Source organism: Podarcis erhardii (assembly GCF_964252035.2).
Source record: "Podarcis erhardii genome assembly, chromosome: 2".
Lineage (NCBI taxonomy): Eukaryota > Metazoa > Chordata > Lepidosauria > Squamata > Lacertidae > Podarcis > Podarcis erhardii.
In genome coordinates this window covers 40,628,371-40,652,217 of record NC_138498.1, presented here as the reverse complement: position 1 = coordinate 40,652,217, position 23,847 = coordinate 40,628,371, and the positions used below count along the sequence as shown (strand labels likewise).

The 23,847-nt window shown below is 41.3% G+C and overlaps 1 protein-coding gene across 1 annotated transcript in view; it reads right to left on the bottom strand.

Annotated features, from left to right (window-relative positions):
- Positions 1-1,057: 1,057 nt before the first annotated feature.
- Positions 1,058-23,847, bottom strand: part of COX10 (cytochrome c oxidase assembly factor heme A:farnesyltransferase COX10) — a 92,824-nt gene continuing 70,034 nt past the window's right edge. The window contains exons 6-7 of the mRNA XM_081848773.1: positions 13,531-13,763; positions 1,058-1,663 (exon numbers count right to left, since the gene is read on the bottom strand). Coding sequence (XP_081704899.1) covers positions 1,257-1,663; positions 13,531-13,763 — 640 coding nt within the window. The 3' untranslated portion in view covers positions 1,058-1,256. The remainder of the gene's footprint in view (positions 1,664-13,530; positions 13,764-23,847) is intronic.

Genomic DNA, 23,847 nt, shown 5'->3' with positions numbered 1-23,847 from the left:
TCGGAGGCACTTCTAGGAAACGGAAATTCAGACAACAAATAGCTCCTTCCTGGATGGAGGATGGCAATCATAACCTACTAGCAAAAAGGCTGCTATGAAAGTAGGATGGCATGAAAGTTGTCAAAGGTCTGATGGGGTGGAAATTTGCCGGGCATAAGTTTGTTTCCTGTCAAGCAGGCCAATTGTCAGAAAACCAAGAATTGAGCTGTACACTTCGAGTCAATGGGCAGATTTTAGTGCTAGGAGTCATTCCTGGAGCTACCCAAACTATCGGGCCCTTCTAACCCCATGGCTTTGACTACAAATATTACCAGGTACTAACATTCTTTCTTTTAAGGGTTATTATTTATGATCCGCTTAAATGCCAAAAGGACTTCTAAGTTGGTAACCAGAGATGAGGTGAGGGCTTGTACAGAGCAAAGACCTGGCTGATGGGAAAGCCATGTATTTCTGCATGGTGGTCTGCCTTTAAACATACATTGGGGGCTTTATGTTCCATGTGTACGCGCGTGTGTGCACGCGCGCGCACACACACACTGTATGTGTACCCCTTAATATTCTCTCTCTCTCTCTTGTAGTCATGGCTGTTTTTCCTTTTAAAGAGCTTTTTAATGGCTCCAGTCAAACTTCTCTGTATCTTTCCTTTATGAACTGTCTATACCATATTCAGAAAAAGTTTAAATAAGGGTGGAAATTGGGCACCCTCATAGGTTAATAGCATCTCTGAGAGGATGACACTCCCTAGTGGTTTCTTTCAGCTCCAAATACTGTTACTCCCTTCAACTTTCCATACAGAATGAGAATATACTCCTACAACTAGGGCAGAGTGATTTTTGCATATTGTTAAGCTAATCCTCCTGTTCTGGTGTGGAAAAGTGTAGATGCATATGAGTCACCTGTGGGAACTGTTGCCGGACTAGATTCAGCAAGCTTGCCTTAAGAATTAGAGATTTGTTCCTTCATCAGTATGCTATTAAGATATAACACGCATCTTAGCATCATCTCTGTATAGTCAAAGAAAGGATCTCACATTCGAAAATCAAATCCAAGAGTCATGTGTGTGTCCCAAATCAAATTATTTAATTTGAAAAAAATCACAGAGAGTGTTCACTGGACACAAAATATTCTCTCTGAATACATCAACAGAAAACCTCCCTGCTGCATGATAACTGAAATATGTACGCCATTTTGAACCGGAGCTTCTGAAGCCAATAGTTATCACAAAGGCAACGTGAGTTTTTCAACATGATGCGACCTCAACTCAAGGATTCCTTTTCGTTGACCTTTTTGTACCAAGATTTCTTGCAAGTCAGCATGAGCAAGAGGAGCATTGGCAAGTGCCACAAGCTGCAGAAAAACAACTTCCGGGAGCTGCCACGGTCAGCGTCTCTGTAGAAACGAAAGCCAAGGTAGGAAATGTACAGATTGATGGGAAGAGAAATTAAGGGGAAAGTCCATGTGGTGACATCAAGGATGGGAGCCAGTGATGAAAGTCCAATTAAGGCGAGGCAATGACGCAGAGCCACCCGCCTGCACATTTCTGGGTGGGTGACAGACATCATGCAGTAGCCACCTCTGGAGTAATCTTCGCGGAGCCCCCAGCTGAGTGCATTGAAATGAGGGAACTGCCAGGAGTAGAGAATCCCCCCCAGCAGCAATGCTCCTGCAAACGAAGAGAAATCAAGGCATTAGGGTGTATGCCAGGGCCACTGACACAGAAATCTGGATAACTTGGCTGAAGTTTCTGCGTCTTCATTTTGTACACCCAGTAAATCACTTGCAGGTGCAGAAGTCTCATTAATATAATCAGCTTGCCCCAAGGCAGTGAAAGGTATACAGGATGGAGCTGTGTGGAACAGTTTACTTGACTCTCCACATAAACTCCAAATACCCTTTTCAGATGCAGGAGTTGCTAAATGTTACTCTTAAAAAAAGATACTTCTATCATTCTATCATTTTTGGAGTAAGAACACTTGCAAAAGGCTCAGAACCCAAGCAATGTATGTGCTACTTCCAGGGGATGCAGGGATGTTTTTTGCATTCCTTGTCCAACCTGTTTACTTCTAGTGCATTTCCGGCAAGTCATACATACACAATTTAATCACACTTCTCATCTACAATTTTGAATTCGGCAATGTTTGTATTTTTGTTCACACAATTATATGTTTGCAGAAAGCAAGAAACTGAGGCTTTCGGAACCAAAAACAGTGCCTGAGGCCTCATCTGGAGACAATAAAAAGATGATGATTTGGGGACAGGGCCCCAGTTAGGATTAACTGATTACGACTTCTTGATAGGGAGGCCACATGTTCTACTTTTCAGAGGACAGTCCTCTATTGGAAGAGATGCCTTTTAAAAGATAAAGAACCATAAAAAGGAAAGCAGGACCCCTGAAGTTGCTTGACAATAGCTACCAACCTGGACAACCAACTGAGCAGGCACACAGGTCACAGTTCTCCCCACTAAGGTGAAATGCATTGTATTTCTATTTAAATTATTATTTTTAAATCTGTACCTCTACATATAAAATAGCATAATGTAAATGCTATGCAAATCTGTGGGTGGGTGGGGGGGTTGGTGATGCATAAATGGTCACCTTACTTCTTAAGCCATCATCACCAATTCTAGACTGTAAGTAGAAGACAATGAGCAAAATATCTACGAACTGCGCATATATATATATATTATATATATATATATATATATATATATATATATATATATATATGATCTTAAACTCTTCTATGAGAGAAAAACACACACTTTCCATTTGTTGTAGAAAACACTTAAGATACCGTACATTTTATCCTTTGGTTTCCCCATTTGGTTCCACCTTTTTTGATACTACACACAATATATTTTCACATAGTCCAAACTGACTGTGCATCAGCTTTGCACAGAACCCACTACGCAAAGGTACACATATAAAACAAATACAGTGAAGAATATTCAATAAACCTTGGCTACTGAATAGTATAAGTTTTTTAAAGTTTGCTCAGCAGAAATCTAGAGAAGATTCCAGTCACCGCCTGCATGTACCTTGCTATATTTGGCCATAGGTTTCCTAAGCAGAAATGTATGTTGCCAACCCTCTAACAGCCACATAACGTAGGGCTAGAGGGCTGAAAGTGCCTAGTGTTAAGTAACTAACTTCTCAATTCTGTACACTCCATACATCTTAGAATTCAGTATCATAGGACCTTCTGTTGATCCATGAATGCTTGGCAGAGACCTGAAACTGAAGAGTAAAAAATTCATGGATGTTATAGAATTGTAAGGTTGTTTCAGTTCTTTCAACATTTGGGGTCTCTGTGTTACCTATCCCTGTATACCACCTAAAAGTTTATACAGAAGCGAGAATTAAAGGGGGGAAACAGGCCCAGAGATCCACTGAATATAACTATGGGAATATTTCCTCACAACTGCAGTCTTTCAAAAACTTATGCTACAAGACTAGATCCTGCTCCACTGAAATTTAGCACAGATGTCCATTAGTATCTGCTTCATTCTGTTTCACAAGGGACATCTTTAGGGCCTACGCTTTAATAAAGCTTGACTGATTTTCACAGATTCAACTTCTGAAATGATGTTGTTACAGTGGAGTTATGCCTTCTTGTAGAAGATGAATCAAAGTCCATTTTGTTTGCAAAGGGATAGACACTAGGAGCAACAAGAAGGCAAGATGTCCTAATGCTGTCTCAAAAATAACTTCCGACTCTCACTTCTTTGTCAAAAAACAACCAATATTTCAGGTGAAACTCCCAGCTCCAAACCAGACAACTGATGTGCCAAACAAGGAGAGTTGTTTTATGAGGGGCCTGCCTTCTCACGCAATCTTTCTAGGAGATACTGCAAAGCCAACTTGATGGCAACATGCATGGCTTCGTTTCTTGCTGTGCAGTACAGAATTAGGCTTTTCAGTGCAACTGGGTCCAGACTCTACCTTTACATTTTCAAAACCTTTGTCTGACAGGGCAGACTTGTAGCGATGCTGGGATTAATCAAAGTGCTGATACAGAAATAGCCACTTGTGTTCCCACTCTGGGGGTACTTAGTAGCAACTGGTGCTATTTTGCAGGCTTAGTTGGGAGGAGCCTCCTAGCAATCCTACATGGAGATTCAGAGATTCAATAGCAACTGGAACAGCGTTGTCTGCCTCTATCTCAATTGCCATGCAGTGGATAGTGCTTCAGTAACAGTGGCATAAATATTTATGTGCTCCTCTGTGCAAATTCCTTTGGATGAGGCTATAAAAAATGCACTCTAAACTAAATCTTAAGAGAATATAAATTATTTTTTACTGTTTTTACTACACTGTGTCAGCTGTGCTGAGAAAGTGTTTCCAAATTCCAAATTACTTGGAAGTCAGTATGATTTTGCCAAATGGTTCTTACTCCCTACTGCGTTTAAGATTCCAGTTTAAGTGTATTTAGGTGTGCATTATGGGAAAAGACCCCTCAAGGCTGAACTACATACAGCATGATGCTAGGTGCAACACTGGTAATGACTGCATGCTTGTTTTTTAAAAAGTGATGTTAAGCGCAGGTGGTGATGTCTGATTTTGTCAGGACTGCAGAAGTAGGAAGCAGATGTTCAGCCCTTTCATACTTCATTGCAGTACTAATGGAGATCATCCCTTTCCCATGGCTGTGTTGGCCCTGAAAAGAAAGCTCCCATTTTCTTCTTGGGACCTGGGAGACTGTCAGAACTGCTGCTGAGAAGCAGGTGGGTTTCCTATCCTGACCATGTAATATGGGTGCCAATGATGCATTTGGTGCCATGACAAGTTTGGCTGTTAGTCAACTCCCTGTGGTTAACTTGTGCAGCTACTTAATCTAGTACTTCTGCTGTTGTTGAGTGGTGTTACTGTTTCAGGAGGATATTTTCAGCAACCCTTAAGGTTCCACATGAGACAGAAGGTGCAGGATATTCGTGCTTTTCTATCTAAAGCTGTCAAGCACAATGATGTTCTTTTAAAACTCATGACTGTCCTAGGTGTATGCAAAAAGTCTTGTAATGGTAGCATGATTTGCTAAACTAAGTTATCATTCACAAACTTAAGACAAAAGCCAGAAGCACTTTTATGTTAAAAACTCAGCATGGAAAACCAGGCTTATAGTTGGAGCTCCAAACTGACTTGCTACCTCTTTCATTGTCTTGGTTTTTGGCTTCACAGATGTATGACAGAGATCACCAACCAGGCATGTAAAATAAACACAGAATGGTTAAAATATCAGCTCCAAAACAGATGTTGAAGTCTTATTGCATTTCCTAAAGCCATTGTTTACTGCCTTGGCAACCCAAGAATGCTGTTTTGCTTAGAGCACAATTTTGGTAATTCTTCTGCCTTGAATAATATGAAGGAATTTTAAAATCATTTCCAGATTCTGGTAGCTGACTGACACATGAGGGGGAGGTTAAGAGTGGAGGTGGGGGGCGGGAAGCACCAGCTTCTTGTCTCTCTAGGAAATAAATTAAATGTTTAAGTTTATGTAAGACGTTATAGGGATTTTGAAGTCTAAGTTTAGCCATTAATGGCCTGTACTTAGAACTGTGTGTGGTTGTTTTCTTCTATCTTGGTATGGTAACAAACCAGCTACTCTTAGCTAAAAAGATGCTAAAACAAATTACTCCTCCTTGGTCCAGATGAGGGAGATTAGAGCTGGAAAACAAGAGCAAATCCAGCTGCACCCATTTGCCTTTGGATAAACACGGCTGGCGGTTATGTAGCTGTAGTTGTTCCATGTTCAACCTGGAAAATGAGATGAAGTATAACTGAACCTTATCTTTGCCTACAGAATTAGGTTTCCATCATCTGAATATGCCCGTCAGCAAAAGCTGATCCAGCAAAAACAACACACTACCTGCCCACACTGAAGCAAGGAAGATATAGCAGTGATGGATGGAGAGATCGGTTAAGACCTCCAAATTATGTGGTTAGAAAAATCCAATTTCTGCTCTACTTTTAATACTGTAAGACAGAATGCGGCAATTTGTCAAGATGCATTTTGCATAACTCAATAGGACTGAAAGTTTTGTGGTGAGAGAAAGGAAGAAATACTAGGGTACAAGAATAGATGGAAATCTAAAATATATCTGTTTCCACAAGAGGACCTCCTTTCCATTTCTTCCTTCACCTTTGGGTTGGGGGATACTCTGGAGCAGATATTTGGGGCACGCAGGGAGCTGCATGGGAGAGGAGAGGAAGGGGGAAGCGAGTTCAAATGGGTCTTACTGCCAAAAGTGACCATAAGATTGCAGTCCCAATCTCTTTAAACAGAATCTATATCCCTTGATCAAACCAAATGGAAACAGTCAAGTGAAGTTTAAGTAAGTTTTGAGTACAAAGGTTCTCTCTCTCATAGACACATATGGAGATCAAGTATAGGGCCAATGATGGAAAATACCTGCTTTGTGTTATTCTGTAGGGTGCCTTGTGATGTTTTGTAGGATGTGGTGCCACAAGTAAATTTTCCCCAGATGATCTAAATGTTCTTGCAGACAGGGAAGGCAGTCTTTCAGGTAACCTGGCCCTGAGTTGTTCAGGGTTTTATACGTTAGTAACAAGACCTTGTACATGACTGGCTAGCTGCACAGCAGCAGTTCCTTACGCACAGGTGTAAAATTATGTGTGCATCAAGGTGTTCCACTCAACTGCCTGGGCACAGCATTCTCCAAAAGCCTCCAGACCAGTCTTAGGGGAAGTCCCACAAAGAACAAATTATAGGAGTCCAATTGTAAACTTACCAATGCATGAATCATAGTGGCCAAGTTTAAAACATGTTTTATTTGTTACCACAACCAATTAGAATGGTTGATTGGGAAACATATGAATGAGAAAGTGAGAAACTTTATTTAAATCAACACCAGGTCCAATAAGTGGATAAGAGCACCAACATTCAGGAGGGTTCACAAGGAAGGGGTGGGCGTGTGGTGAAGTGCAGAACAACGCATAAAACTTCTGTAGAAGATGTTGACTACATGTTACTTTCCCACCCATTCTCCTTTGCTTCTCTCCTTCTCTAGCACCTGCTACATCTTAGTCGTTATATATGCTAGTGGCAAACAAGCCATTGGCAATATGCAAAGTCTTACTTTTTCTATGGTACCCATATATCATGTTGGTGCCTCTGAATGTAGCAGTGGCTATGAAGACCAAAAACACTGTCAAAATAAAGGTTGCGAATTTGAAGCCTAGAAGTTTGACCACAATCTGGTCAAGGCAAGTCTCGGCTGTTTTCAATGACCACTGTTTTGAAACCATGTCCAGGTGTAGCGAGGAAATGATGACGGCATTTAACAGTTATCATTTATACGGCACCATCAATATGCATAGCTCCCGATGGAGAATTAAAAAAACGCAGCACCCTGATCAGCTTATCATCTTAAGACTTGCCGTGGGGTGGATGGGAAGAATAGAAGGAGAGACATAAACTGGCAGTAAGGGTGAACATGGGCAGGATATGCCTTGAGCTTCATTACAAGTGCTTAGGCTTGGTTTCGGCAGAGGAAGAACAGTAAGTGTCTGTGTCGAAGTTCTTCAAGGAAACTGAATTTGGGGAAAGAGTCTGAAGGAAATAAGATGCAGCATCAAATGGTTTCTGGAGGCAGTTCTAGGCATTGAAGATGTGGGGGACGGACAAAGGATGGTGGAGATGGAAGAGGGAAGATTATGGGGATGGATATGCAGGCAGAATAATCAGGGGAGGCAGAGTAATGAAGGCAAGGACAAATGTTTGTGCTAGATCCAGGAATGGAGGAGGTAAGAAAGGGTGTCATGTGGTCTCAGTGATGACAGAGGTGAATGATTTTGGTCAGAGGCAAGGGAGTAGGTGGGAATGTGATCGTAGAGATGCAAAGACTGTAGCAGTTAAGGTGGGAGATGACTGGAAGTTCCAGCAAGGCTGCAAGACAGGAAAGGCCCTATTTTTGCAAGGCACTAAGGGAAGTTCACCAACTTGCTTGCAAGAGGATATTTTAAACACTTTTTTTAACTCAACACAACTTTAAAAAGTTAATTTTAGCTCTCTAAACCTCAAACACTGCCTTTTCTTAAGCCAATGCAATTTTCCTGCTACTACTCTGGTGCCCCCTACTGGTTACTTCATAATGCATATTTGGGAGGTGAGGTGAACTGGAGCGGCTGTCCCATATGGGCCATTGAATATTCTTTATTTGGAAGATGAAAGCACTTGGAACTTAACACAGCTGTGTACAGTGTGTAGGTGACAATGAATTTACTGAGTGGGCTTCGACTTTGATTGCATCAGTCCCTCAGGTGTCCCAACAGCAGAATCACTATCGCTTTTGTGTCTGCAAAAGAAAGCGTGGGTGGGGGAGGCAAATAATCGACTGACTTTTGTCTTATTAAATTTAAAACAGCTGCCTACTAGCCCTGCCCATCTGCCTCCACATTTACTACATGGAGCAACGGGGCCCTCTGCCTTTGTGCGTCCTATGCTCACAGATCAATGATGACATACCTCTGTCTTTTGTACAAACTGAGTAAGAGGCTTCTTGGATCATCATTTTGAAGAGGAAGAGAAGTCTCAAGCCTCTGCTAAGGTCAATCAATGCCAGCCCACATCTCCAGGCCTCTATTTCTACAGCCAGGATAATGTGCTCCAGGCAAAATTTTGTCTTTTTCTCTAAAACTGCTCAGTTACACATTTTGCCAGCAGGCTGTTCAAAACATGATCCAGTTAATTAAAAAAAAATTTTTTTTGAAGGAAATAGGAACAAAGTTCAGTGTCACTTATTCTGAACAAAGTGAGGTCCTCTCTTTACTGCTCTCCTTCCGGGCAGACAAGGGCTATACAAATGAGGAAAGGCTCTACACAATTGTCCTTTTCCTCTCTCTTCACTGTTTTGTTGCTAAACCCATCCATCTGCCAAATGTCACTTGCTGATAAGAACTGCCCAGTTTAAAATCCCCCAGTTGTAAATAGATGTTGGCTGACATAATTAATGTCTAGCCCACAACCCAATTTGAATTACAAAGTCAAGGCAATTTGAAAATCAGCCTCTGCGTGATTACCGTTGGTACATACACAGGCAGTCTATAAATTCCATAGCCCCAGGAATTATTTAAATTTTCAGAAAATGAATGAAAATCAGGACAAGATGTCTTTCAGGAAAACAGAAGGTAAAAGTGGGGCATCTGAGATAAACTAAATAGTCTCTTGAGATAAACATTCTTGGGAGCAGTAATACCAATGGCTCCAGGCCACTGTGGGTCTCTAACGTCTGTTACATTTGCGAGGCTGTTATCTGCTCTGCCACCACCGCCTACCCAGAGTAAATCCCCTTAACTGATAAAGCACATTATGGCAGAGATCCCCGCTTGTCACTTCAAGCAAACTGGGTGACTCAGAATTGGATGTGCTTTCATGGCACCGGGTTGCTATGTTCTGCAGTCTCCTGAGTACACTTCAGCTAGCCACCACTCCTGAAAGGATACCAGACCCTATTGCTTTCATAAGGAAATGTGGTAATGCCAAGACCTGAGTCCCAGGCTGTACAACACACAGTATGAAATTCCCCATTACAATATTTAAACTTCTTCTTCTTCTTTAAAAAAGGGCATATTATTAATATTCCTCTTTTTGGCCGTGTTACTAAACACAAGCCATGATCTCCTGCCAGCAAGAGAGAAGTTTGATCTGAGTCTTACTGCTTCTGTAAAAATGAGACTGCTTTGTTCTTTTGGCATTTTCCACCAGCCTCCCATTTCCTGTCATGATAATGTTCTTCCTCCTTGAAACAGGGGGGAAAAAGAAACTGGAGATGGGGTTCCCTTTCGGGGAGGGAAATTCTCTGTACCCGCCTTGGCAAGTGCATGCGTTCGCCTTGCTGAGAGATGCTGGTCCCAGCCCATGAACCTGATTAAATTTAACACTTGTGCAATTTCTGCTACCACAGTTGATGATAAAATTGACTCTGAGCATTGTCAGTTTAAACCTGGCCAATTTTAGCCAACCAATGCTCACAGAGAAAGGTTCATATTTTGATCCTGAACTGTTCCCTAGGAAAAAGTTATATGATGTGGCAAGCGCTCGAGACTGGAACTGATCAAGTAAACATACAGTCTGCTTGAGCAACGGCGGCAGCATTGGCTAGATGCCCTCTCCTCCCCACCTCCCTGGAGAAGCAGGAGACAGTTTTGATAGTAAAATGAAGGAAGGATGAAAAAGTGATTCACCTTGCATGACTGGCTTTAGCGTAATAACCAGAAAAGAACTGGACTGCTTTCTTGAGAAGAAGCTCCCCAATAAAAAGTAAAACATAGCAAGCACTATAGGCAGCCTTAAAATTTCTTTCTCCCCAGCTTTATGTTCCTTATCGCTGCTCAGTAGGGTAGGCTCTTTCCTCTTCTTTTTAACAAGGTGCAAATGTATTCCCACGCTTCTACCTAAAGCCAGGTTGCTTCAGCTAGTTAATTAGGAAACATTAATGGGTTCCAGAGATGTGGCTTCCATGATTTGGAAGCAGATGGCATACTCCGGTTGTCCATACCAAAAAGCATTCCTAACATCTATAAGAAACTATCAGCCAACTGCAGGCCTGAGCCTTTAATCAAAGAAATAGTTTCTGTGCATGGATACCTCCCCCCACCCTCCTGCAAATAAGCCTATGGTTGAGCGTTTTGAGTGGGAAGGGGAAGAGAAGATCCAATGCTTAGTTATTATGAGAGAACATGGGCTAAAAAGCTTCTTCTGAGATTGGCCACTATTACCTATTCCAGTGCTTTCCCCCCCTGGGGGTACTCAAGTACAGGGACCTCTACCTCCTCCCAAATGTTAAAAGTGTGGCACTTACTGTAATAACTTCATGAGCCCTGCCAATTACTACTCAGAGTTATGTATATAAATAACATGTATAATTGGCCTAGATTCAACTAACAAGTCCCACTTGTGGAAGCCAACATTTGGTGCTGGTTTCTGACACTTGGAGAGAGACAGATAGGGTTGGGGATTTTCCATATCAAGAAACAAAATAAAATTCAGATTCTGTATTAGGGAATAACCCAAACTCCATGGTCAGAGTTATCTGTGTATATTACCAACACGGCATGTATTTGCTTAGCAAGGTATCGGTACCTTTTAACAGTGAGATTTTCAAGGAATTTGGGTTTGGTTTTAGTGAGATGCAGAACAGAGGGGAAGACAGAGAGGCAGCAGAAGCCACAGACTTGTAATTGCAGCCAGAAACACAGTGCAGATAAGTGAACATGACAACTGTACAGCAGAAGCCCTGCTTTGGTTGTTGAACATTCACTAGTCATGTCACACAGCTTCTAATATTGGCTAAATCGTTTGAATTAAACTTCTTTGTCTCCTTCACTGCAGAAAGGCTAGAGTTAGGACCTTCTTGCATTTTCATCTTGATTTTCTCTATCATGTTCCCCTGGTTCATAACTGAATCTGTTCACATTGTCTCTCCTTTCTACTACTCTGATCACTTGTGCGTAGAACAACAAATGCTTTGCAATGCTAAGAAGAATACAACATGCCCCCCAAAAGGCTGGTCACCTCAGGAAGCTTCATTAAGACCGACCCTGCATTTTCAGGTCTCTGTAGCCTTTGCTTCAAAAGCAGCAGCATCAATGAAGGGAGCAGGCCCACTGAGCTAACACAACATTTCTCTGATCTTGTTGCATGAATTTGAGATCCTGTCGTGACACACACTGCAAAGAGAATCACAACAGCACTGCAAAACCGAAGGTTATGTTTGATCTTCAAACCAGGAGGAGTCACATAATCCTGGTTGACTTTTGGCTGACTCGGTGATGAATAGTTCCTGTAGAAACACAGAGCATGTGAGCACAGAAGAGGGAGAGAAGGATAAAGGCTTGCACTTACATATGCCTGAGGGCCAAACTGCACACAACACTAAATGCATCACTTGGAAGCATGGAAAGTTTTTTTAATTAAAAAAAAATAGTAATAGGTGCAGGGGAGAGACCTGCAGCTTTAATCCTTCCATCCCAAGTTGTGATCTCAACAAAGTTTGTCCATTTGCAGTGTTATTAGTATTAGGGCTAGTACTAGCTCACTTTTGGACCAATGGAAAGCTCGAAAGCAGGACAATTGTTCCCTAGCAACTGCTATTCAGGGGTCACTAAGACCAACTTAGCAGCTCTCTTTAATCATTATCCTTTCACATGATTACAACCAAGAGAGGGGAGAGCAGGGCTGCACTCTGTGGCCCTGCACTGTGTCCTAAAGATCTGAGGGCTCCTTGAGTGGTTTAGAATCCTGTGCCTACATGCACAGAACCAGGCTCCCCATATTTCAGACCTTTAAGCCCTAGTTTTCAGCAGCTGAAGAGGGATAGTGGTTAGGAGAATTAGGGATGTTTTGCCCCGATGTAAGTCACTTCATGCTGACTTACACTGAACTGAGCTTGTCATTTTATTGCTAATTCACCCAGTTACGAAAGATCATTTTGGAACTCTTTGAAATTCTTATTTGTTTTTACCACTTGGCCACCTCACTGCTCAGCTCTAATGCAAGTTTAATTATGAGCAAGTTAAAAAGTACAGGTTCTAATAGAGCACACTTTTCTCATCCCTCCACTGTGAGAACAGTCAATTTACTCCTACTCTCTGCCATTGTTTTGATCCTAAGTGCTAGCAGCCTGGCTCCTTTTTGGTTCAAGCGGAACCTGTCCCTTTTGTATATGCTTGGCTTATTACAAAACCTTCTCCAGTGCCTAAGAAATCAAAAGCTGTCCTTTGACACTGCAATCTTAGGCATGCATTGAAATGCCTCAGCCTTGCCTGTCTACCTGGCACTGCAAATAGGAGAGGCAGAATTCTGGAGGAAGCAATTCTGGAAGTTCTGAATTTCAGCTTCTTGCTTACCCACCTAAAGTTTGCTTCCAATACTGCACAACTACATTTCCCCATTTCACTGGTGCTGACCTGCACCATGACTGTCATCTTCACTCTGACAGTATCTACCAATCTAACTAGATGAAATGTGACTTCCACAACCTTCACACAGGTAGGCAAGTCATTATGCAGTTTACACACCTGTTGGCCTATGACTGTGATAAACTGATTGAAGTCTTACTGACTGAAGTCTACACACCTGTCACAAACCCATCTCCCTGTGTTTCTAAGGCTTGAATTACTCACTGCTACAAGCCCCCCCCCCAAGGTCATACCTTCTAAAGGTTTGCTACCTTGTTCTGTAGACTGACAAGATCCTATTTTTGTGATAGCAGAGAAGCTGCCACCCTGCAATCCCATAAATATCACTGGATCTGAGATTCAAAGAACTGAATGGGTCCCGAACCTAAGATAGTCTTGGTTTTTTTTACTGCAAAATGCCAAGTCAGCGGAAGAGACAGTCATGCAGTACACAGTGAAATATACAGATCCTAGATAATGCGAATGATACTAGTGAGCATTGGAAACAAGTACTCATTCCCACAGTATAGTAACTTTCAATTGGCCCTAAAAGGAAGACACTCAATTCTCTTCCTCCTCATGGTCCCATTCCCCCCACCCCGAGTAATTCTCACCTGCATCCAGACTGCCGGTTGCTGCTGTCCAACCCATAATTGGGGGAATAGCACCAACCACAGCTCCTACCCATGTATTGACAATGCTAATTCTTTTCAGCGGTGTGTAACAGCATGTGTACAGGATGATGTTGAAGGCTCCCAGGGCTGCAGTAAGAGGATTTACTCCGAAGGTGAGCAGAGCTATTCCTGGAACAGCACAGGAGGCAGCGAAAGACACAGCAAGCAAAGGGCTGTAAGAAAAAGAGAAACAAACAAAAAAGAAAATGTAAAAATATGTTAGTGAAAGGATCTGAGGGCAGATTTTCATTACTGTTATCTTTTTATTCAATGCTTTCCTGATAATTCTTTTTTATTAAGCAATCTTAAATTGGGCAACAGTGATGACCACAGAATAAATGTACATTTAGCAAACACCTACTAGAGCATAGCTTCTTCAGTGGTGTACAGAGAACACAGCAAATTTGACCAGCAGGCAAAACAGGTCAGGTGCAGTCCAATGTAGACTGGTCTCGACTTAGCTTTTGTCTTCCCACTCCTGCCAGTGGGCGTTGAGGGAATTTGAGGAAGCTATATAGGCAGCAGAGCTTCCCTTCCTGGGAATTTAGGCAGGTGTGTATACAAGTTGCCATTAGGCATATTAAAGCTAAACATTCACCTGGAGACACACACACACAACTATAACATTGTTTATAGCATAGTGCAAGAAACATGCCTACATATTATCCAAGCTTTAATTACACAATGTAATACTTTCAACAGAAATTTGTGTTCAAAATTTATTGCCCTGATTTAGCAGAATTTATCGGAATCCTAGAAGCTTAAACTATGGGTTTCACTAAAGTTCCAGATCTGGCTACGTCAACTCTTGACAGTGGGGAAGAAACTATTTTTAATAAAGCATCTAAATGTTTGGTGTAGATTTTTATAGCCCCACACAGACCAGTCACCTCATAGTGTTTTATACACAATTGCAAAATAAGCCTAAGCATGGATGTGCACGGATCGCGTTAGAATGCTGAGAAGGAATAAATGTCTGCCTTCAATTTAACTTTTAATTAAATGGACCAGGCCAACAATTTGATAAGCTGGAACATGATTTTACCAGCTTTACAAACCCAATTGTGGATTTTGCCGATTTAATTTAGTGGAATGCAATGTTTATCAGATTTTTCTCACAAGCTTCTGAGCCAAGAAAAAATGTTCTTTTGAATACATGCAGCTTTCAGTGAACCCATTCAAGACTGACCTTGTAACACTTGGACCTATATTTACACAACAACGTTAGTTAACAAGTGACAAAGTTTTGTCATGTGAATCTAGCACCTTGGAAATGGAGGCAAGCTCATCACTTGATCACTTGGCTCAAGTATCTGTGTAAAGATAGGTGAATGGACTGATGATGAAGTTCAGAGGGAAGGGAAAAGAAAAAGACAGGAATTTTGTTACCACTTCAGATGAGCTATAAAGGATGCTGTACTTTGAACACTGTTGAAACGGAAAATAGCAAAAACAGGACACTGAAACATTTTTTAAAAGCATGTTCCTCAATTGTTCAGTGACACTTCTGAAACATTTTTTTTTTTGAAGCAGACGATAACAGTAAGTCCCCCCCCCCCTTTTCAATTTGCATGAAGTGGATTAATGTGATCTAGAGTTAGGAGTGAGTAGCCATGTCTGGTGATACCAAATTGTTCACGGTGCTTAAAACAAAAAGGGATTGTGATGAGCTCCAAAAGAATCTCTCCAAACTAAGCGAACATGAAAACATTAAAATCCAAATGGAAAATCTTGTCTTTTGAATGCAGAACTTGCTTTAAAAAAATATGAATTATATTTTTTATATCTATTTACGCTCTGGACATGCCTTTCTTAAGTTTGCACCACTTCATGTGGCATAAAAATAAGTCAAGTGTCAACTCTTTGAGGAGCTGGCAGAACACTCTGTGAAAGCCAATATTATAGGGCTTGAGAGATTTTTTTATGGAAAAACACAACTACTTGCCTGTAATAGGGCTGGCTGTTATTTACCAATTTTCCATATTACTAATTTGACTCCAGAAGCCGTAATGTGCAAATATCATTTGCTATTGCAATAGGTGAGGTACAGCTAAAGGCCTAATATTAAATATGTTCATGCTAGGGAGATTTAAAATTTGAAGCACTTTCTACATGGACTAGATGTTTGCACCTGGAATTTGGAAAGGCTTCTTTCATCCAGGAAACAATATTCTGCAGTATTGACTCTGCAATATTTAATTCCATAAGGGGAGACTTTTTTTCACAATGTGCCACCCGCCCTTGGAAATTCAATGCAGTCACACTCTGAAGAGTACCTGTGTGACAGTGACAGATCCCATGGGAGACAATATGTTCCATTTCCCTTAGTGTAACATCTGCTCTGTTGACAAGTCATAAGCAGATTTTTTTTCCCTGTTTGCACACATAGCCTGGGACCTGATGATCCAGCTGGTGTGTTTTATCCATTTCTAAAATCACTAGGGGTGTGTGTGTGTGTGTGTGTGTGTGTGTGTGTATGGGTGTAATCGGGAGTTAGGAGAGAACTTTGATGAGGTATGAACAGGATATACATGGTGTGCTTGATGTACCACCCTGTAAGGCAAAAGGCTGTCAAAGCCAGCTCATATTCACAAAACAAGTAAATTCGATGAAAATTTGCACAGCTGCCTTGTCTTTGGCAGTGCTCTGAACCACCACCTCAAGAGTGACCAAGGGCACACAACCAACTTCTGCTGAAGACAGAGAATATTGTTACTTTACAGAACAGGTTATTTCACTTGCTTTTCACAGTTACCAAGCCAGGGCCCTTCATAAGCTACATACAGATGAGCCAGAGTGCAGCATATGCCACCCTACATTTTTTAAACTGCACTTCAAAAAAGGAAGCACAGACAAACAGCTGCACATTTTAGAACATAGAACATACCCAAAGCCATAGCAGTATCCAGTGTGTCTACCTTGAGAGCTGCTTTCTGTTGCCTGCATAGTGGACAACAAAGAGGCACTATTCCAGAAGTCAAATTATGAACATATGCCACTGGTCTATTCGGGCTGGCAGTGGATCTTTGAGGTCTCGGGTAAAGGTCCTTCGCAGCCCTGCTCATTCAGCTCCTATTCAACACAATATACCAAGAACTGACTGTGGAAAATGATGCATGGAAGGCATAATAGGAACCTGCTGAAGGACAGGGTACAAAAATAAAATGGTAATAAAATGGAATTCGCTCCTCCACTGAGCTATGGGAACCATTTTCTTAGGCCTCTGCTTCTGCACAGCCAGTTTAGTTTAAAAAGATGCTGCCTATTATTATTACTATTATTTAAATCACCATCACATTATGGCAGGAAGGAGAAGCAACCTGTGTCAAGGAAGCCAATGACCTTTGTATAGCGAAGAGCCACTGTCTGTGTATTATTTGGTACACCATGTAATCTTAAGGAATATGCAACATGCCTCCCCCTTGGCTCTGCAAGGATTACATCTTGCCGGCAGTGGGAGTGACTAAAAGCTTACTGGGGAAAGATACGCCTGAATGGAGTGAATAATCAGAGAGCTTTTTCCGTCCAAAGCTCACTGACATTTGTCTCTAATAGCGTTTGGCTGGGGCAGAGCCCCTCTAACCTCATGCCATCAACAGGGACTGCAGGACAGTGAAATAAAAAGGCTGCTTTCCTGCTCATTTAGATCAAGCTGCCACTGACACAGCAGGGCTTCCCAAAAATTGTCTGTCAGTCTGGGAAAGAACCATTCAACGATAGCTTTGGTGGGAAGGCAATCGCTTGTGAGTAAGAATCAAGTATCCATGCCCTGCACAATTGCTATGCATTCATATGGAACTCTACTCATCCTGGGCAGTGGACAGCAGTCGGTATTACAAAACCAAACCAAAACCACAGAGGCTATTTTTTGGCACCTAATTCATGTGAGACTATAAATCCTTTGAATCAAGGGCTTTTGTTACAATGAACTGGTTAAAGTGTGTTTATATTTTATTGTTTTGAGACAGCTAAATACTGTCTTCCAGTGCTGAATAGCAACATGATCATGGACTTATTTCTGAATTTATCCAGGTCCATCACAATGTATTGTTCAGCTGCTCTCACTGTGCCATGAAAGAAAGAAAAAATCGATCTATAGGAACTGGCAGACAACACAGTTGGTGAAAACAGGCTTCCGCTGTTCTTTACAAACATAATTAAGAAATGAATTGGAGGTTGAGGGAGCTACAGATTGGACATCCATAAATTAAGCCTAAAAATAGGCATTGATTAACTTCTCAGCCCTTATTACACTTTCTCTGCTGCATAAATGGAGATGTAAGCATGCATGCACGCACACGGTTGTTGAACTCTTAAGTGCATTCAAGGAAATGCTTGTGCAATTCAACCTTCCAATATTATGGAATTTTGATTATTATTTTATTATAATAAATAATGGAATCTCACTAATGGGTACATGTATACCTCCATCTGAACAGGAGTGACAACACCAGCAGCATAAGGGGCCCATTTGTGAGAGACAAAATGCCAGAGCTTTGTGCTTGAGCACTGCTATTTCATTTGGCAGCACAGCCCTGAGCCTCCAAATGGAAGAAATGGTATGTTGAATCAAGCACCGTACATAGCAACTTGGCTGCACACCACCTTGTTCCAAAATGGACTCTTAATTGTAGACATGTTCAAGGCAGCTTATCCCAAACTGAAGTAAACTCAAAGTGAAGGACAGCACTTTTAGAAAATCAGGCACTCTGCCCCACCTTGCGAGAACTGATAGCAACAACATCACAAATGTCTCCTCAGAAGAATGCTGCAATGAGTTTGATGGGACTTACACCCAGGTAAGTGTGGAAAGGATTGAAAGGTAAAATGTCCAGGAAGCCATAATTGCGTAGGCTTCAGGTAACTACACAGATCACCCAAACTCTAATATGTGGCAGCAGACGGTACATTACGGATGAATTTCCCCCATCTTGCTAACAAATGCCCGTATAAATATTTTATTTTATCTAACATGGTCTTAGCTCATTTTTCCAGTTCCCACGGCAGCGTCTGTAAAATATTTTTTTTAAAAAAACTAAAAAGAAAGAGCATAAGGGTAAAACAACAGTAAAAAACAAAACAGAAACCTGTTCTTTATCTAGACTCCTACCCAACAGGCAAGACAACAACCCTGAGACTGTATTCATATTCTATAGTAGTCCATGGCATACTCTTTAACACATGCATTGAGACAGCTATCCGCAATGAGACAAAATAGGCATCAACCAGGCAAATGCCCTTAACCAGCTGGCAATGCTAGTCTACACATTTGCATTTAATCAGCCTTCCTTCCTTCCTTCCTTCCTTCCTTCCTTCCTTCCTTCCTTCCTTCCAGTGGTACCTCGTGTTGCGAGCTGTACCCCTTACGAATTCTTTGGGTTACGTGCTCCACTAACCCGGAAGTAGATGTCCCTCGTTGCGAACTTTGTCCTGGGATGCGAGCAGAAATTGCACTCCGGCGGCGTGGTAGCAGCAGGAGGCACCATTAGGGAAAGAGTGCCTCATGTTACGAGCGGTTTCTGGTTACGAACGGACCTCCGGAATGGATTAAGTTCGCACCCGGAGGTACCACTGTACTTTTCGGTTGCAGGTACACCAGCAATGAAACACTTTTCTCCCCAAAGCTATAGTTTCATTGTTGCTGCTGACAATGGGAACAATTTTAAATTAACTTTGCTTTCATTATGTTCTGCACCAACAGGTAAGTGGGAGCATGACAGTAAAGGTGAGATGGATGCTCCCCAAGACAGGAATTTCATCTGCGTACAACACTGTCAAAACAGTTTATTGTAATAAAAAGAGTCATTGTGAGCACGTTTTTTAAAATGTCAACACTGCACTGATTAGGAAAGGCAGAATCACCAAACAAGTTGTTGTGAAGACAGAACATGAATGAAAGATAGAAGCCTTAATGATGCTGGAAAGGTTTTCAATTTGATGATTCATTTGAACAATGTATTCCCATATTGGTTTCTGAGGCAGAAGTGTTAGGCATATAACCTTCAATTAGTTATAAATGCAAACAGACTTCACAAGCCTATTTCCCCTTGTCAACATTGTCTCATATAATGCTGTTCAGACTTGAAAGGCTGGGTCCCTCCTACAGTTTCGGCTACATTCACGTAAGCAAAGCTAAACCACATTAAGTACATCTGTAGGGGATATATGGGCATAATTACCACACCACTGTACTGTTCACACTTGCAGAGTGGTGTTGTGGACAAGTTTTGAAAGCTCCAAGATCTTTAGAAACAACTTTTCCCAAGGTACCATTGTGACCTCTACTGAAAGCGAAGACCTGCATCTTTGAGGTATGCAGTTGATCTAGAGCTCTGGACACCTTCTCCACAGCAGGTTCATGGATGGTGAAACTTCAGTAATTTCTACAGATAACTGATGCCTTTACTTTTAGAAGTCATATAGTTATCGTATTATTTCAGATGTATGTATGTTTCAGTACTTGAACCTAAAGGCATTTGTGAGAGAAAAGCATGTCCGTTTCCATGGGGGTTCCCCCCTTATTTCCACTTCTTACCACACTCAGCATCACTCTGGAGGGTCTTCTAATTCTCAATAACATTTTTAAAGTCCCCCCAGGGGTCTACACTGGGAAGAGGGAGATGAGAAAGCCCTGATCTATGAGCAGATGTTCACCCACACATCCAACTCCAGAATTTTATTATCTAAACTTTTTTTTATAAGTCACCAGTCCTCATGACCAAGGAAGGCTATTTAAAGACCTAAAGCAAATATACAATGACCACTAATTTTCAAAATTTATGGCTTTTACGATTTTGCACAATTACAGTTAGTAACATCAGGGTCTTTGCCACCTAAGCCATATAGAACACTCGCCTACAGTACAAAGAAACACTTCCTGAAGTCAAAACAAAATAAAAAAATTCCTTCCAGTAGCACCTTAAAGACCAACTGAGTTAGTTCTAGGTATGAGCTTTCGTGTGCATGCACACTTCTTCAGATACACAGATACACTGTGTATCTGAAGAAGTGTGCATGCACACGAAAGCTCATACCTAGAACTAACTCAGTTGGTCTTTAAGGTGCTACTGGAAGGAATTTTTTTATTTTGTTTTGACCATGGCAGACCAACACGGCTACCTATCTGTAACTTCCTGAAGTAACAGAATTGTTCAAATTTCAGAGGGAGGTAGGCATCCACAAGGAGGTGGAATGGACTGAGAGGGAGAACCTTACCAGTCTCAACCTTTGGTAGAAATCAATATAAGAGTACTTTTGGATATGCTAGGGTAATCTTTCCCATATCAAAATGCAACCCGGGCGGTACTCTGCCACTCATTAATTTACAACACAAATGGCTCTTGTGCATTGCCTGGTACTGATTATCCCACCAAGTGAATACAACTACCTTTTAAAAGAACAAACACCTGGCATCTATGGCCATTTTGCTATCAAATAAAAATCCCTTCCAGTAGGCACCTATATCCTTTCTTTTATAAAAATTAAAACTGCCTCTTGGACCCCTGGAGATAAGTTCTGCTGGCAGGCACTCAGTCTGAAACTCTTTGTGCCAGTACCACGTGTGGATGCACTACTGTGGTGTTATCACAAGTCTGCCACCACAAGTTCCCAGCGTGCATGAATCTAACATACCTGAACCTACTGTCTTGAGGAATACTATATCACCCATGTGGTTGGAAGGTCATCTCTGGTGCTGCTGAGTGGGGGAAATGTTTCCCTGAACTGCAGAGTTTCATGGTTAGAGTTTTACATTTTAAGTCCAGTGTGTTTTTCCTGCTTTTCCTCCATGGTTTTCAGATAGGAAATGCTTATATTTGAGATATTGAAACACTTGCAGGTTTGGTGGGGCCTGAAGCCATGTTCAAATATATAAAAGGATGTCACATAGAGGAGGGAGAAAGGTTGTTTTCTGCTGCTCCAGAGAAGCGGACACGGAGCAATGGTTCCAAACTACAAGAAAGAAGATTCCACCTAAACATTAGGAAGAACTTCCTGACAGTAAGAGCTGTTTGACAGTGGAATTTGCTGCCAAGGAGTGTGGTGGAGTCTCCTTCTTTGGAGGTCTTTAAGCAGAGGCTTGACAACCATATGTCAGGAGTGCTCTGATGGTGTTTCCTGCTTGGCAGGGGGTTGGACTCAATGGCCCTTGTGGTCTCTTCCAACTCTATGATTCTATGGTTCTATGACATCTGTATTCTTTATTTCATTTATATTTTGGTGTATCTGAAGTTGCTCTCTCCCCTTTACATTGAGACTGTACTGTGATATATGCAAAGTCACATTAGTTTATGCTGGGTGCGGGGTGGGGTTTGTGTAAAGTTAAAACTTTTGACGGAGAAGGCTTTATTTATTTTCAGCTTTGTGGTTGTAGTGTGAACATGTGTGCACAATGGGGAAAAATAAAATAAAATAAAGCAAAATCCACTTGAGTCAATGTGCTTTGAAAAGACATTCAGAGTATCTGCAAACCAATACAAACAACATAATCAGTACAACAAACTGATAATACAATACATCTACTTATGCCAAGAACCAGGAAGAAGCAACCAAACACGAGAGAAAAGCATGGGGAGATCTTAACTCTGAGCAAAAGAATGAGTCATTAACTAGAGGTGGAGCAACACTAACCATGACATGGTTCAAACCTAGCCATCATCATCTTTACTTTCCCACAATTCCCATGTGGTAGGTTGGCATTAGCCTGTCTTCACACACAGATGTATCTGCTTGCCTCCACAATGTTTGGACTAACTTGAAAATTACAATGAAGGCAGCATTCATAACAAATTAAGGCGTCACCACAAATAATCAAATCCTGGCAATTCCTCAGTGCTGAAAGCACACAGCAACTTGCTCAGCACATCTTTTAAGGCAGTTATATTTACATCTGGAGTAATGCAAACCACATTTACTAGTATTTTCAGAAGGGATGAATAATCTAGTAATAAAAATAATAAAAGTGAAACTAAATCTGGAAGAAATATGCCTCATACCAGTAGCTGTTTTGTGGAAGACTTTTTGTTTGTTTGTTTTGAAGAAAAATAAACAAAAACCTGAAGCCCATAAACTAACTCTTGTTATAGGCACATAGTGTCAGAATTACAACAGATCAACAGCCAATCTGTGTGTGACCACCAGCCATTCAACAAATAGACCCAAAGCTTTAAATCAAAACCGTTGTAAAATTGCACATTATGTAATCATTTAATGAAGCTGTATGTGGTGCTTGTCACCTACAAAACGCTTAAACACAGATAGAGAAAAATGTTTTTACATTCAATTACTGGTTTTAATCAGAAATTTCCTTCTTGTCTAATGAGATATATCTTCTAATTAAAAGGGAGGAAAAAAGCTATAAGCACAAGGATTACAGATTTATTGCTAAAGCTACCTTTTCTTCCTTGATGGGGGACACAGAGGCAATATCAATTACAGCCTTTAAAAGCAGGAAAGCTGGTGTCGCACTTTTTGTCACCATCTTTCCCTGGCTTTCAAGCGCTTATGAACAATCAGGAAAACTGATGATGGGATCTGTTCTCGCAAAGACACAGAATTACATTAACCAACAGTGTAATGAAGTAAAAGGGCACTCATTTAAGCAAACAAAGTGGGCATTACATGAGGAAGAAAAAATACTAATATGCATATTCACTTATTTCCTCACTCGCTCATGCAAAAAGGTTCATGACTCATGAAAAAGACTGGAGGCTGTTTGGTTTTAAAATTGAAATGCAAAACTAAATTACAGCTTTAATTGAGAACTCAGGCTTCCTCCCATCAATCCAGGGCATTGGGAGAAGGAGTTCCTCTCGGCCACTCATGCCTAAAGCCTGAGAGATGGTGCTGCCCTTGGAGGGAGGGACAAAAATAAGAAATCCTGTCAACTCTTTCCCATGAATTATTTAACTCTCTCTCTACGTTAGAAATAAATAAATTAGGGGTATGCCTGCTCTTGGACATCTAGAGTCGTATTAATCTTCTCAACATAGTACAGTGGTGCCTCGCAAGACGAAAAGAATCCGTTCCGCGATTCTCTTCGTCTAGTGGTTTTTTCGTCTTGCGAAGCAAGCCCATTGACGGCTTAGCGGATTAGCGCTATTAGCGGTTTAGTGGCTTTTAGCGGCTTATCGGCTTAGCGGATAAGCAGATAAGCAGCTTAGCAGCTTAGAAAAAGGGGGGGGGAGGAAAAAAAAGTTGGAAAAACTCGCAAGACATGTTCGTCTTGCGAAGCAAGCCCATAGGAAATTCGTTTTGCGA